General features: G+C 42.7%; 2 protein-coding genes across 3 annotated transcripts; one reads left to right on the forward strand and one right to left on the reverse strand.

Annotated features, from left to right (window-relative positions):
- The first annotated feature begins 606 nt into the window (after positions 1 to 606).
- On the forward strand, positions 607 to 6,807 carry LOC119330009 (probable E3 ubiquitin ligase SUD1). The gene is made up of 9 exons (XM_037603115.1): positions 607 to 895; positions 1,075 to 1,587; positions 2,412 to 3,008; positions 3,107 to 3,312; positions 3,398 to 3,691; positions 4,836 to 4,993; positions 5,100 to 5,263; positions 5,342 to 5,524; positions 6,068 to 6,807. The coding sequence occupies exons 1-9, from the start codon at positions 686 to 688 to the stop codon at positions 6,452 to 6,454; spliced, it is 2,712 nt and encodes a 903-aa protein (XP_037459012.1). The 5' UTR covers positions 607 to 685; the 3' UTR covers positions 6,455 to 6,807.
- A 347-nt stretch (positions 6,808 to 7,154) lies between these two features.
- LOC119330010 (transcription factor BIM2-like) lies at positions 7,155 to 11,065 on the reverse strand. 2 transcript variants are annotated; one of them, XM_037603116.1, is made up of 9 exons: positions 10,937 to 11,065; positions 10,577 to 10,738; positions 10,386 to 10,488; positions 10,206 to 10,275; positions 10,005 to 10,103; positions 9,003 to 9,159; positions 8,784 to 8,910; positions 7,934 to 8,060; positions 7,155 to 7,378 (listed from the first exon to the last, which is right to left on the reverse strand). In XM_037603116.1, exons 2-9 carry the CDS (start codon positions 10,665 to 10,667, stop codon positions 7,355 to 7,357), a joined length of 798 nt encoding a protein of 265 aa, XP_037459013.1. In that variant the 5' UTR covers positions 10,668 to 10,738; positions 10,937 to 11,065; the 3' UTR covers positions 7,155 to 7,354. The 2 variants fall into 2 exon arrangements, with proteins under 2 accessions (XP_037459013.1, XP_037459014.1); XM_037603117.1 differs by lacking the exon at positions 10,937 to 11,065 and adding an exon at positions 10,824 to 10,916.
- Positions 11,066 to 11,818: the final 753 nt, after the last annotated feature.

Here is an 11,818-nt window from a genome sequence, read left to right on the forward strand (position 1 = left end):
TTGCTAGGCGACGCGGCGCAGTCGCGGGAGAGAAGATGGGGGCTGGAGTTCGTGGGTGGGCCCCGCGCCCCGGTCTTTAGCGGTAGGGTTGCATAGCCTACCACTTAGGACTCTGGCGGTAGGGTGGGCCGCAGGAGACGTCTGTCGTTTACTCGGATTGACGTGGATGAGTGAGCTATCGCCTAGGCTTCTGGTGCTAGCCTTTACAACCCTACTTTCGAGGACCCTGGCGATAGGAAAAAGGCTCAAATCTCGAAAAACTTTCAAACCGGGGTCAGATCCGGCTAAACTTTTCGAAAAAGGTCAAAACACAAAAATTAGCCATGTGTGAAGAACTTTGTGTGATGTGATGAAGAACTGCCGCTTGATCGTCAACAATTTCTGGCGCGGATGTTTTTATTATTAAATTGCAGTATCGTTTTAGAGGATCTGTTCAGTCATTGTTTGCGCGATACCGTAAATCAGTATATCCCTCAAACGTTTTTTGCGGTACCGATTTATAGCTGATCTGGAGATGCTAAGTGTGATTCAGAAAAAGTACGAGAGAGTTAGCAGCAGCAAGTCAATAAAGACAAACTAGGGTGGGTGTCGGCCGAGGAAGCGAGAGAAAGAGGAGCGCACGGAAGGTGTCTTCTTTCGAGAGGGGGAGGGGAGAGGGGAGAGACCAAGGGAAGCTTCGCCGAGGATGGCCGCCGTCCCTCCGCCGGAGACCGCGCTCTCCTCCGCGGCGGACGGCTCGGATGACGAGGATGGGGACCAGTGCCGCATCTGCCGCTTCCCAGCCGAGGCGGATCGCCCTCTGCGCCGCCCCTGCGCCTGCAGCGGCAGCATCAGGTTCGTCCACGACGACTGCCTCCTCCGATGGCTCGCCACCAGCCGCCAATCCCGGTGCGAGGTATCCCTCTAGTCTTCGCCTCCGCCTGCCCTCTCTCGGCATCGATCATATCCGCCATGAATGGTCCATGCCCTTGTTTGCTAATTTCGATTCATGCTGTTGCTGTGTGGTTCGCGCTTAGCTTAATCTTCGAGTTCCAATTCGACGCGATGCTCATGTTCCTCTGCTCCTTCGATCAGGTGTGCAGCCGCGAGATCACCATCAGCCCTCTCTACGCTCCAAACGCCCCTGCGAGGCTGCCCCTTTCCGAATTCATGCTCGGCTTGGCCAACAAGGTCATGGGTTGGGTTATCGTGCTGCTCTCCCTCGTCGTCGCGGTCCTCGTCTGGGAATTCATCATGCCCGTCACCACTCTCTGGACATGGCGCCTCGCTCTCTCCAGGAGCTTTGCTCAAGTGAGACACCTGCTCTCCCTCCGGCTCTCCGCCACCTCCTTCTTTGCAGATGGGTTCTACAGGTTCAGGTTCATGCCTTCCGTGGATACCATATTCGCCTGTGTTTCTATCAGAAGAGCCTTCGTCAGGGACCTTGGCCATTTTAGACAGCTTAACGGGCTCGCCAGAATTGGTGCTGATGCTGTTGCTCCATTTGCTCTCTGGGTTGCTCGCCTGGAAACTCACCTTCAAAACAGATTTGGGGGATTGGATAGCCTGCAAGTCCTTGCGCTGCATACTGTGGAAGCTTCCTTGATGGTACGCTTCTTGCTTTGATCTCCCCACTGTCCTCTGACTGTACATTTATCGTTTTCCTTTTCTGAGGGAACGTCCACAAGCTTTGCACATCTTATGACTAAGTAGAGAAGCAAATTCTAATTCACAAGAGCCTGGCATTAAGGGTTTTTTCATCCAACACCAACTACTGTTTCTTGTTTACTGTGATGGGAGGATTCTACATTCTACCTGCAGGAGTAGAGCACTGATTAATGAAGTTATATTCTAGAGATTAAGCACATCTTGTCACGGTTTTGCTTAACACTGGTCATAGTAGAGTATAACTTCAGTTCAAAGGGAAGATGCCGCTTACGGTCCTGGCTATTGCGAGTAATAGCAAAACTTAAATGATTTGGTCATCACATGGACCAAAATAGTACGAGTTCTTTTGTAAAACTGGATGGCGTTCAGTTCTTTACCTTTTTCCTACCCTGCAATTGGGAGAGACATCATCAATATGGTTTGCTGTCCATCAGTCTGGACCCTGGAGGCGTAGAAAGTGCAATGTTGGATGACTATTCCTAATATGTAGGTTTAGGATTTCTTAGGCCATTATTTTGAGTGAACCTCCATGAGTGGCTAACCTTGTCCTCCTTGGTGCTTTAATCATTGTGTTGTTGCTGTAGCTTTTGTTACCTTGCTGGGCTAGTTCCACCATGGTTTTAATTAACATTTTTGGACAATGCTTCAACACCACATGTGGATGCTTTATTGCTTTTGTAGGATGGAGGCTTCAGATATCTTCTGCTTATCTTTTTTAATATACTTAATTTCGGAAAATTCTAACTAAATCATTTTCTATTCAGGTGGTAATAGTTGACATAGGCATTGCTTTCATGTTTGGTTTTGTTCCCTTCACGTTGGGAAGGATAATCCTATGGTGCGTTTCGTGTTTCAATTTTGGAAATGTGGATGATGTCAACTCATACGCTTCAACAGCTTATATCCTTTTAATTGGATATGGATTTATCTTTTCACTGGGTGTAACTTTTGGTGGGATGCATACTTTCCATCAATACTCGAGGGGAGAACGACTTCTGATTGCCATTTTCTTCAAGATCTTGGCTGATGGGACATGCTGGTTGTTGAGCCCCTTTAGATGGCTGCATCGTATACATGTAATGATCCGCAAGACATTCTCTCTCTGCCAGATGTTCTTCAGAGGGATCGCAAATTTGATCACTTTTGCCAACTTTTCTCTTAATGTCATAAACATGATTATAGTATTCCCCTTGCTCTTTGGCTGGTCTCTTGATATCTGTACTTCGAAAATGTTTGGTGCAACAATACATCAAAGGTTCAAACTTCTGTGGGCTTCATCCTTTTCTTCTATTACTCTACATTGGCTTACTGGATGCATCTTTTTGATACTACGCTCCAAATTGTCCAGTCTTCTTCGCCCGGTATTTATCGTACTGTATTTGTGGTCTCATCATTTCGTAGTGCATGCAGTATATGTTTCAGGGGTGTAACAGTAATTTTTTTGTTTGCTTGTGAATAGATACTGAGGCCAGGAGTTAGTATTCCATTTTGCCATCTTGCTGAAGAGCATAATGTGAAACCATGCATGCGCGAACCATTCTATATTATCTCTTTCAAGAAGCTTCCTCGTCTTTTTGTTGGCATTATCAATGTTGGTATGGTCTTTCTTGTTCCTGTTCAAATCGCTGGTGGATTGGCACCTAAGTTGTTCCCATTAGATATCATGTAAGTATTCTTTTTTCTTCTTCATCTTATGCATCTGCCAGTCTTTGGTGATTCAACGCATTTATTTTAATATTATGAACTGTAGCTACTTCGATCCACCTACTAAGGGCACATCATTTTGGCAAGCGCCACGGACCTATGCAGAGTTACTTTCTGGCATTGTCCTTCTGAGGTTTCTCATTTGCAATACACTCAAATACCTTCAACCTCGCAAACTGGTGGAGAAGATACTGCGAAATTGGTTTGCCACTACTGGACAAGCTCTTGGTCTATTAGATTTGTTGATTGTCCAGCCTGACGGAGCATCTGGACATGAGGTTAGTAATAGTGTCGCACCAAATGACCAGTATGGCAGCACTTACGAAGCTATGGCTAATAGGTAAACTCCCATATTTTTGTTCACTCAAGGGACTGTACATTCTGCACTATTTGTAACCTGATGTTCCCACACCCATTCTCTAATATGATCTAATTTTATTTCTTTATATGATTTCATTGTTGACTATTCATTTAAGATACATGCATTCTGGTGGTTAGGCAGTAGTGTTGGTGTTTGTTCTTTTTGCACACTTTTATCTTTAGAATGAAGAGGGTACCCAATCTCGGTATATATCTTCCCAAATGTGTCTCGTCACAGGAATTTCCATCTTTTGGGGGTTAAACATTGCATAGGTGGTTCTAGTATGCCACAGAACTGGTAATCGAATATTTGGATCCTCAAACTTGTACAAACTGGATCAAATATTGAAGTGAGATCCATATATGGTTGTACTGTCTGACATTACTTCCATATGGGCACTATGGATCATGTAAAAACAATACTTCAAACACTGTTCCAAATATAGGTCAGTTAACTGCTATTCAGACCCCTCCCGATATGAGAACGCGCTATTCGAGCCATTAACTGGTAGGTCCAGTTAATTTGTCTGACAAGCCGATTTATCAGTTGTCAGGCTGAATTATCGGCTGGGTCAATTAACTGCTAGGCCTTTTTTAGCCCAAAACTGGCCCGTTCCCTCACTATGTTTCAATGTTCAGGTTTATGGCCTTCCAGATCGGCTGCAACATCAGAACATCAAGGCAACAATTTCCTTGTTGCTATGTAGCCTAGGATTGCATATTTAGATACTTAGTACATTGCATGTTGCTATATAGCCTAGGATGTATTGATATGGCCCTAGTTGACCTCCTGATAAATGGGTTACCGATAAATTTAGTTAAATGGCTGATTCACCGTTTAATCCCTACCCAGCACCCAACTGATATGGTACCAGTTACCGATATCCTGAACATTGACTTCAAGAAACAAATATGCGTACCATTGTTGCATCTTCAGTACGGCAATTTTAGTCTTCAGTCAAAATAAATTATATTTTCTTTGAATTCTTTTTCTAATCTCGTTTTTATTTCCTATACTTGCCTGCTCATTTTTTACCATTCAACTAATTAATGTTTTGCAAACTCAAGATGTTGGCTGCACAATTTTTCTAGAAGATATTTACCCTTCTTACACATTGTAACAGGAGATCTGTTGCAGTTCGAATGACACTACTTGTAGTGCTAGCATGGTTGACTGTTGTGATACTCAACACTGTTGTGCTTATCTTTCCAATCTCAGTTGGGCGTGCATTATTGTTGGCCATCCCCCAGCTGCCAGTAGCAGGTGGATTGAAGTCCAATGGTAATAATTGCTCAGAGATGATCACTGAAATTCCTCTGTAAATGAAGTGAATGTTTGTTTATGTTATTCATCTTATTTGGGCTTACTTGGGTAATCTTTCTTTTAGATCTGTTTGCGTTTGCTGTTGGATTTTGCACCGTATCAACTATTATTGCCGCCTCTAGAGATTCATTTGTCTACATGACATCTGGGAGAACATGCATTCTAGCTTCTGTTATCTGCAAGTGGGGTATAACTGCTCTGAAGAGCTCTCCTCTTTTGTTCATATGGGTGAGCATTTTAATTGAGGTGGTTTCATTTTTATTTTATTTTGATAAAACAGTTCAGTAACTTGTTGTTTGTTGCCAGATTGTTATCATTCCCATTCTAATAGGATTGCTGGTTGATTTTCTCCTGATATCACCCTTCAAGTTCCTGGTTGATTTTCTGGTGATGTCACCCTTCATTGTGCCCTCTGATGACATTCCAGTTCTAGACTTCTTCAGCATTTGGTTCCTGGGGATGCTATTGCTGAAATTCTGGACTAATTTGGTGAGATGCAACTTGTCTTGTCACTTTTCTGATGTCTTAACTTGTATTTATCATGTATGCACCATACTTGGCATAATCAGGCGATCGCAATTATTTGGGAAAATTTGCTACTCCCTCCGTTCTAAAATGCTTGTCGTAGTTTTAATTCGAACTAAAACCATGACAAGTATTTTGGAAAGGAGGGAGTACATGACACCAAAAGTGTACCAGTTGCAAAATGCATAGTTTCCTTGCTAAAGCGAATTATCAAAATGAACAGTGCATATTTTATTTTAGTCCATCTCATTTGCAAAGCTGTTTTGTTGTTATTAGTCACAATATTTTTGTAATTGACTCTTCCCATTGAGAAAGCCTGCAATATTTAATTCGTCTCCCGTGCCGCCTCAGGCATGCTATCAAGTATCAATTGCCAATATCTGCCCAATGATGGCTGAGTTTCTATTCTGACTGATCTTGCAATGGGCACATGGTTACTTAATGTAGTAGTTTGCTGGTAATTTGCCAGGTTATTCTAATTAGATATTTTTGTTACCATTGTTGAAGGCTCATTGGACAAGGGACGCGCCTTTCCTGGCTCATTTCATTGATGGAAGATGGGACTGGAAGCTTACTCGGGCAAAGGATGATGGCTTTGCAGGGTTGAGGGCAAAGTGGGTCTTGCAAGATATATTGATGCCTATCACCATGAAGCTAGTGATTGTTCTGTGTGTTCCTTATGTGCTTGCGAAGGGCCTTTTCCCAAGGTTTGGCTACTCTGCTGCGGTGAACTCGACGGTGTACCATTTCGCATGGCTGGGCAGCCTCGCCTTATATGCGCTCTGCTACCTTGCCAAGGTATTCTGGGGTGTCCTGGTGAAACTCCACGATTCTATCAGGGATGAGCGCTATATTATCGGGCAGAGGCTGCAAGACTACACTGACAACAGCTGAAGGCCCTTCTCCTTGCAACTCAGTTTTCTATAGTAGTTAGGTTTAAACATAACAACAGTCGGCATCAGGAAGCGAAGAGGCCGTGTTACAGATGGAGATGATACAGTGAGATGTCGGAGAGGTAGTTTGCTTGTAAATATGGATGTAGTTTTAGTTGCCATCACCTGTTGGTCACGATCTTTTGTGCCGGTTCGGTAGGTTGCTGAGTCTTGAGAATTTGATCGCAATCGTGGTTGTAATAGCCTATGGTTTTTAGGAATCTCAGACACCTTTTGCGATCGTCATTACATGAGGGCCTTGGTCTGGTGCTGATTCGGGCAATGTTATCAAATTCTGAGGTTTTCACTTGTTTCTGGGGCTGTAGCCATATGGGTGTGGTGTTTCTCGGCATTTTGGTAGCCCTCAGGACCCATGGGTCGTGCACTCAGGTTCTGCTGCCGATTCAGGCATGTTGCAAAATCTATCATTTGGACAAATTTCACATAACTTTGCTGCTAGCCAGAAAACATTTTTTGTTGGTATGTTGTAACCGTGGGTGTCATGTAGGGAGGCAGGGGAAAGAGCTCTCATAATATGTTGTACTCCTAGTTTATTGACACTCAACAAAAAGATATATTGCAGTTTTTCCTTCTTCTGAGACGGGGTAGGCTGTAGTTTCCACAGACCGACAATCAGCTAATCACATCATATATAACAAATGTACACATAAGATAGTGTGCTTTCAAAAATAATAATTTAATTTACACTCAGCGAGGATAAGGGAGGGCCACGGGAAGATATAGCAGAAAGGGTTTATCCATAAAAGCAAGTTGAGATCCAGGAATGACTCCTACTAGACTGCCTCTTCGACGCTTCCTCAGATTCCTAACAGCTTTTGGCCTGCCCAGCACCTTGTATGATTTAGTTTGCGGCTGGCATGTCTTTCTGCTCCCATTTAAAGAAATAAGATCAGGAGAGTACTTGAATGAATAATGGGCATCATTGAACAAAAAAAATATATGATTAACTGTAGTTACAATTCCGTTTATGGAAAGCACATGATCAATTTTATTATTAGTATGCACCTACCACAAAATTTGACATACAGAAGGGCATTAGCAAACAGCCAGTAGTAAAGTAAAAATGGACAGCGTTTGCATAACGCAAATCCGTCTTCAATAAAAAATTACAAGTTAATTGATTTTTGTAATAGCAAGAACCTACTATTTGCCACCTCTATTATACTGCCGTTTTACAAAAACATAAATACTCTGTAATACAGAGTACAGTTTGTGTTTCTAAGGTCCAGATTCTAAGTGTGTCACATGTGCCACTGTATTAATCATGGACCATATTGTGGTTGAGAACAAAGTTAGGCTGGTAATCACGACTCCTTTCTTATTAGTATTTTTTTGCAAGATGCTAAATAAATATATTCCATGATAGACACATTTCAAATTATTTCAGTTAAATATTCATGAGTAGATTGAGAGCTTCCACCTTTGCACTGGATATATTATTAGACCTGGAAATTGCTCTCCTGCCCAGATTGACGTGCACGGTGACACTGGCTTGTGACAAATCGATGCCCAAATTTTCCATTGCATTAGTCAAAGCCGTAAATAGGCTGTTTAAGAAGAATTACAAATAATAGTTGAGTGAGTCAAAGCTGTTCAAGATGAATGTCAAAAGAACATGTAGGAATACCAAATGCAGAGCAATTGATCAGAAAAGAAAATGTATCTAAATGGATGACGAAGATAATTCCATCCTCAAGGTTAACAAAAAGATGCAAACATACGGAATCACTTCTTATGAACTGCAGTGAATAACATGTGTGTATTTTGCCCAACCCAATACTGGGTGGACATGTATCCAAGTGTATCCATGGCATAACATGTACTCCCTTCGTTCTTAAATATAAGTCTTTTTAGAGATTTCAACATGAACTACATACGGATGTATATAGACGTATTTTAGAGTGTAGATTCACTCATTTTGCTCCGTATGTAGTCCATATTGGAATCTCTAAAAAGAATTATATTTAGGAACGGAGGGAGTATTCGATATAGGTATCAGATACGGATATGAAACCTTGTATTGGGGCATCAGAGGCGACTAGGGTAAATATTTATACATTTACATACACTTTTTCCATCATACACACACTGGAGTATGAAGAAATGCATAAAATATCAGGCAAGAACAAGTTGAGAAATCTTTTGCAGTTAACATTATATGTACCATAAACATTAGCAATCCCTTTCTTCGTTCCAGTAACTCTAAAACTACTAGTAGCAATTATCAGTAAGGAAAACTTCACAGAATTTTGCGAAGGCTAGAAACATACTTTTGGGAGTACACGCTGGAAACAGTTATGGTACCCTCATCTATAGTCAATTCTTCTTTTTCATTGCTCATTTCACTGTCCACAAGGCAATCTTGCCATTGGGACTGGTACTGTGATTCTATAATATCTGAGAGAAAAAGGAGAGCAATTAGCACTCATTGTTGAATAGTACAATCTAAAAGGCTAACAACTCACACAGACTATATTATCTACGTATACCTGCATTTAACTTGGCTGGTTCTACTACCGTTTCAGCATTTTGCAGCATTTCTGGCATGGTGGGGATACTGTTGTCCAGAAAGTTCCCAGCAGAGCAATTTTTTGTTGTGGGTGCTGCTACACCTGGCATGAGGTCAACTGGTACTCGGTTGCTACTCTGTTATAATATAACATGTTATTTCAATAATTTTAAGGTTTCAACACCAGGCATTGCTGAACGCTACTAATCCATCTGTTCAGAAACTTACCTAGAAAGAGTGCAGTGAAACATCCCTAACTTTAACAACTAATATAAAATTTCCAATTATTGACTGCATGGAAATGATAACATCAGATTTGGCCAGATTTTCTTTCTTAACACGACAATATTTGATTTCAACTAACATATCAGAAGTTAAATATGAGATACTGCGCCGCTGTTCAGCAGTGTATATTCTTGAGCACAAGGAGTAAAATATGACAGCCATAAATCATAACATAATGTGTGAGTTACTATTATTGGTTTACTGTTTTTTTCCAAACAGAAGAATTCGGTTAATTACCTATGACTGAATCATTGTGCATATACCTACGGTGAACGTTAGTCGCGACTTACTGACAAAATTCAAAAGATTTGCGGTGCTAAATTATAGTGAACTTCACCTTTGCACACTTTCCATCATGGAAATTCTATGGTAGAACTTTCTACTCGGCTGCATAGGATTTCAGAGATAGAGATTTCCAGTGAACAGCAATGAAATAAGTTGCTAGTTGCAGATCTAATAAACGAACCGGACAAATTTCTCCTGAATGTGTACTGGAAAGTAAATTCGAAATAATCTATAATTTCTGTTAATGCTTTAGTGGTGCAAATTGTAATGGCTGTCATGTTAATCTTTATTTAGGCTGCCACATATGATATTTTCATATAATTCTTTCACATACAAATTTGACTGTCATGACAAAGCAAATAGCAGGCACGCTTATGTAATGAATACGGGAGGACAGTGAAATGTGGATTACCCAAGGCGCCAATTTTGTATTTTCTTGGTTCCAGTCTCCACCAGCACATGCTTCATGGTTTTGTACCTTTTCTTGTAAGAATTTGACATATTCAATCACCTGCAGAGGATAACAACTGCTTATGTGCACTGGAGTATAGACACAGGTATCCTTATCGAAATAGGGGAAAGGGAGTGATGAGAAAGGGAAGAAAACAAGGACCTCCAAAAGGAATGTGGCCTTATCTCTCTTCTGGTCACTTTGTGGTACAAGATCACGGAGTATCTGAAATCTGCATTGCAGTTAGTAATGCTAACAGTTATTGGTAGATAGGGGGTAATATCGCAGAAAGAATAATATAGTTCATAATGGATTGGCTAGGGTGGGCAGTTGGGGGCTTGCCTCTCATTGATTTTGCAGCGACGTCTCTGCTCGGTAGCGGAATGCTTGGACCTCGGGGAGCCCGGTGCTTTGTGGTCTCCCCCGCTGCCAGCTTCGATTTCCACTGCAATAATATGGCATTGTACGGTTGTACCAGATTCATTGACACGAGTTCATAGATGATGTGAAGGGGTTGACAGAAGAAAACTGACTTATATCACTGAGGCAGAAGCCTGAACCAGAGCCGTCTCCGCCGCTGGAGGCAGAGGACGAGGCTCCGGCAGGATGTACTCGATTCTGCATGAGAGAGGAGACCGGTCCCGCCGCCTGCCCTAGCCAGCCGACCACCGCACGGCAACCAAATCCTGCACAAACTGAAAAGGAGAAGAGGAATTTGGATCAAATTTGCTGCAGTAAAGGAGAATCAACCCAGGACAATCAATGCTAGGGTTTCATTACGCAAAATCCAAGCTAGGTTTCGTCAGCGACAATTCCAAGGAATTAACCCATGTTGGGATAGATCTTCACTCCACGCCACTGCAGTAACGGAGGAGTATTTGAAAGAAGAATACCTTGGGGTGGAGATCCTCAGACCAAGGAGGAGCGAAGCAAAACTGCCTCCACCGCCGCCGTCGCCGGAAAAGAAGATCGGAGCGGCGCGGGGGTTTAATGAGTTTTTTTCTCAGTCAAAATTGTAAGGTGCGCGGAGAAAAACTTGTAGGGACATTTTTGCAATTAGCCAATTAGGGTAACTCAAAAATCTGATCTCTCCAAATCCAAATCGACCGTAAATGTCTAAAGCGGATGGTCAGGACACTTTGGGTTGGATATTGTGGTTATCAAATTTGTTCACATCACCCGTAAACTGGCATCAAACAGGGAGGTTTGGGGGAGTCAGGACGTTGTCATGTCGAACTTTGAAGCATCATGCCCATTCATAACCTTTTTCGGCCGCGTCTGCTTCGGCCTCGCATTCACTCCGGCAAATCGGCCTATTCACATTCATGATGGCGCAACGATCGAGAAGCCTAACCCGACTTTAAAGCCGATCAGACTTCTTCTCCGTAAACCCTACCCTGCACAGTCCTCATCCTTTCTCACACATCCACCGGCCGCCGCACACCATCACACCTCCGACCACCACGAATGGCCAAGAGGTGCAACACCGAAGTGGTCGTCGGTGCTGTTATATTCTGTCGAATATTATGTACGCAAGGGGTTACGTGGTCTTGGAGTTGTAATTGGTGTGGTTAGGTAAGAGTTGTGTAGGAGTCGGACACGTTGTATCCGAGGCCTTTTATATATGGAGGGGCACCACACGTTATAACCCATGACGACTTGATAGTAACGGGTATGCGGGGAGCCGATGGCTTATGCCGGCGCCCGGTCGGTCGGTGTTGTGATATCTTGGGGAGGAGCGCCCGTAGTCATGCCCCAGGGATGTAGCCATATTG

Source organism: Triticum dicoccoides, chromosome 7A (genome assembly GCF_002162155.2).
Source record: "Triticum dicoccoides isolate Atlit2015 ecotype Zavitan chromosome 7A, WEW_v2.0, whole genome shotgun sequence".
Lineage (NCBI taxonomy): Eukaryota > Viridiplantae > Streptophyta > Magnoliopsida > Poales > Poaceae > Triticum > Triticum dicoccoides.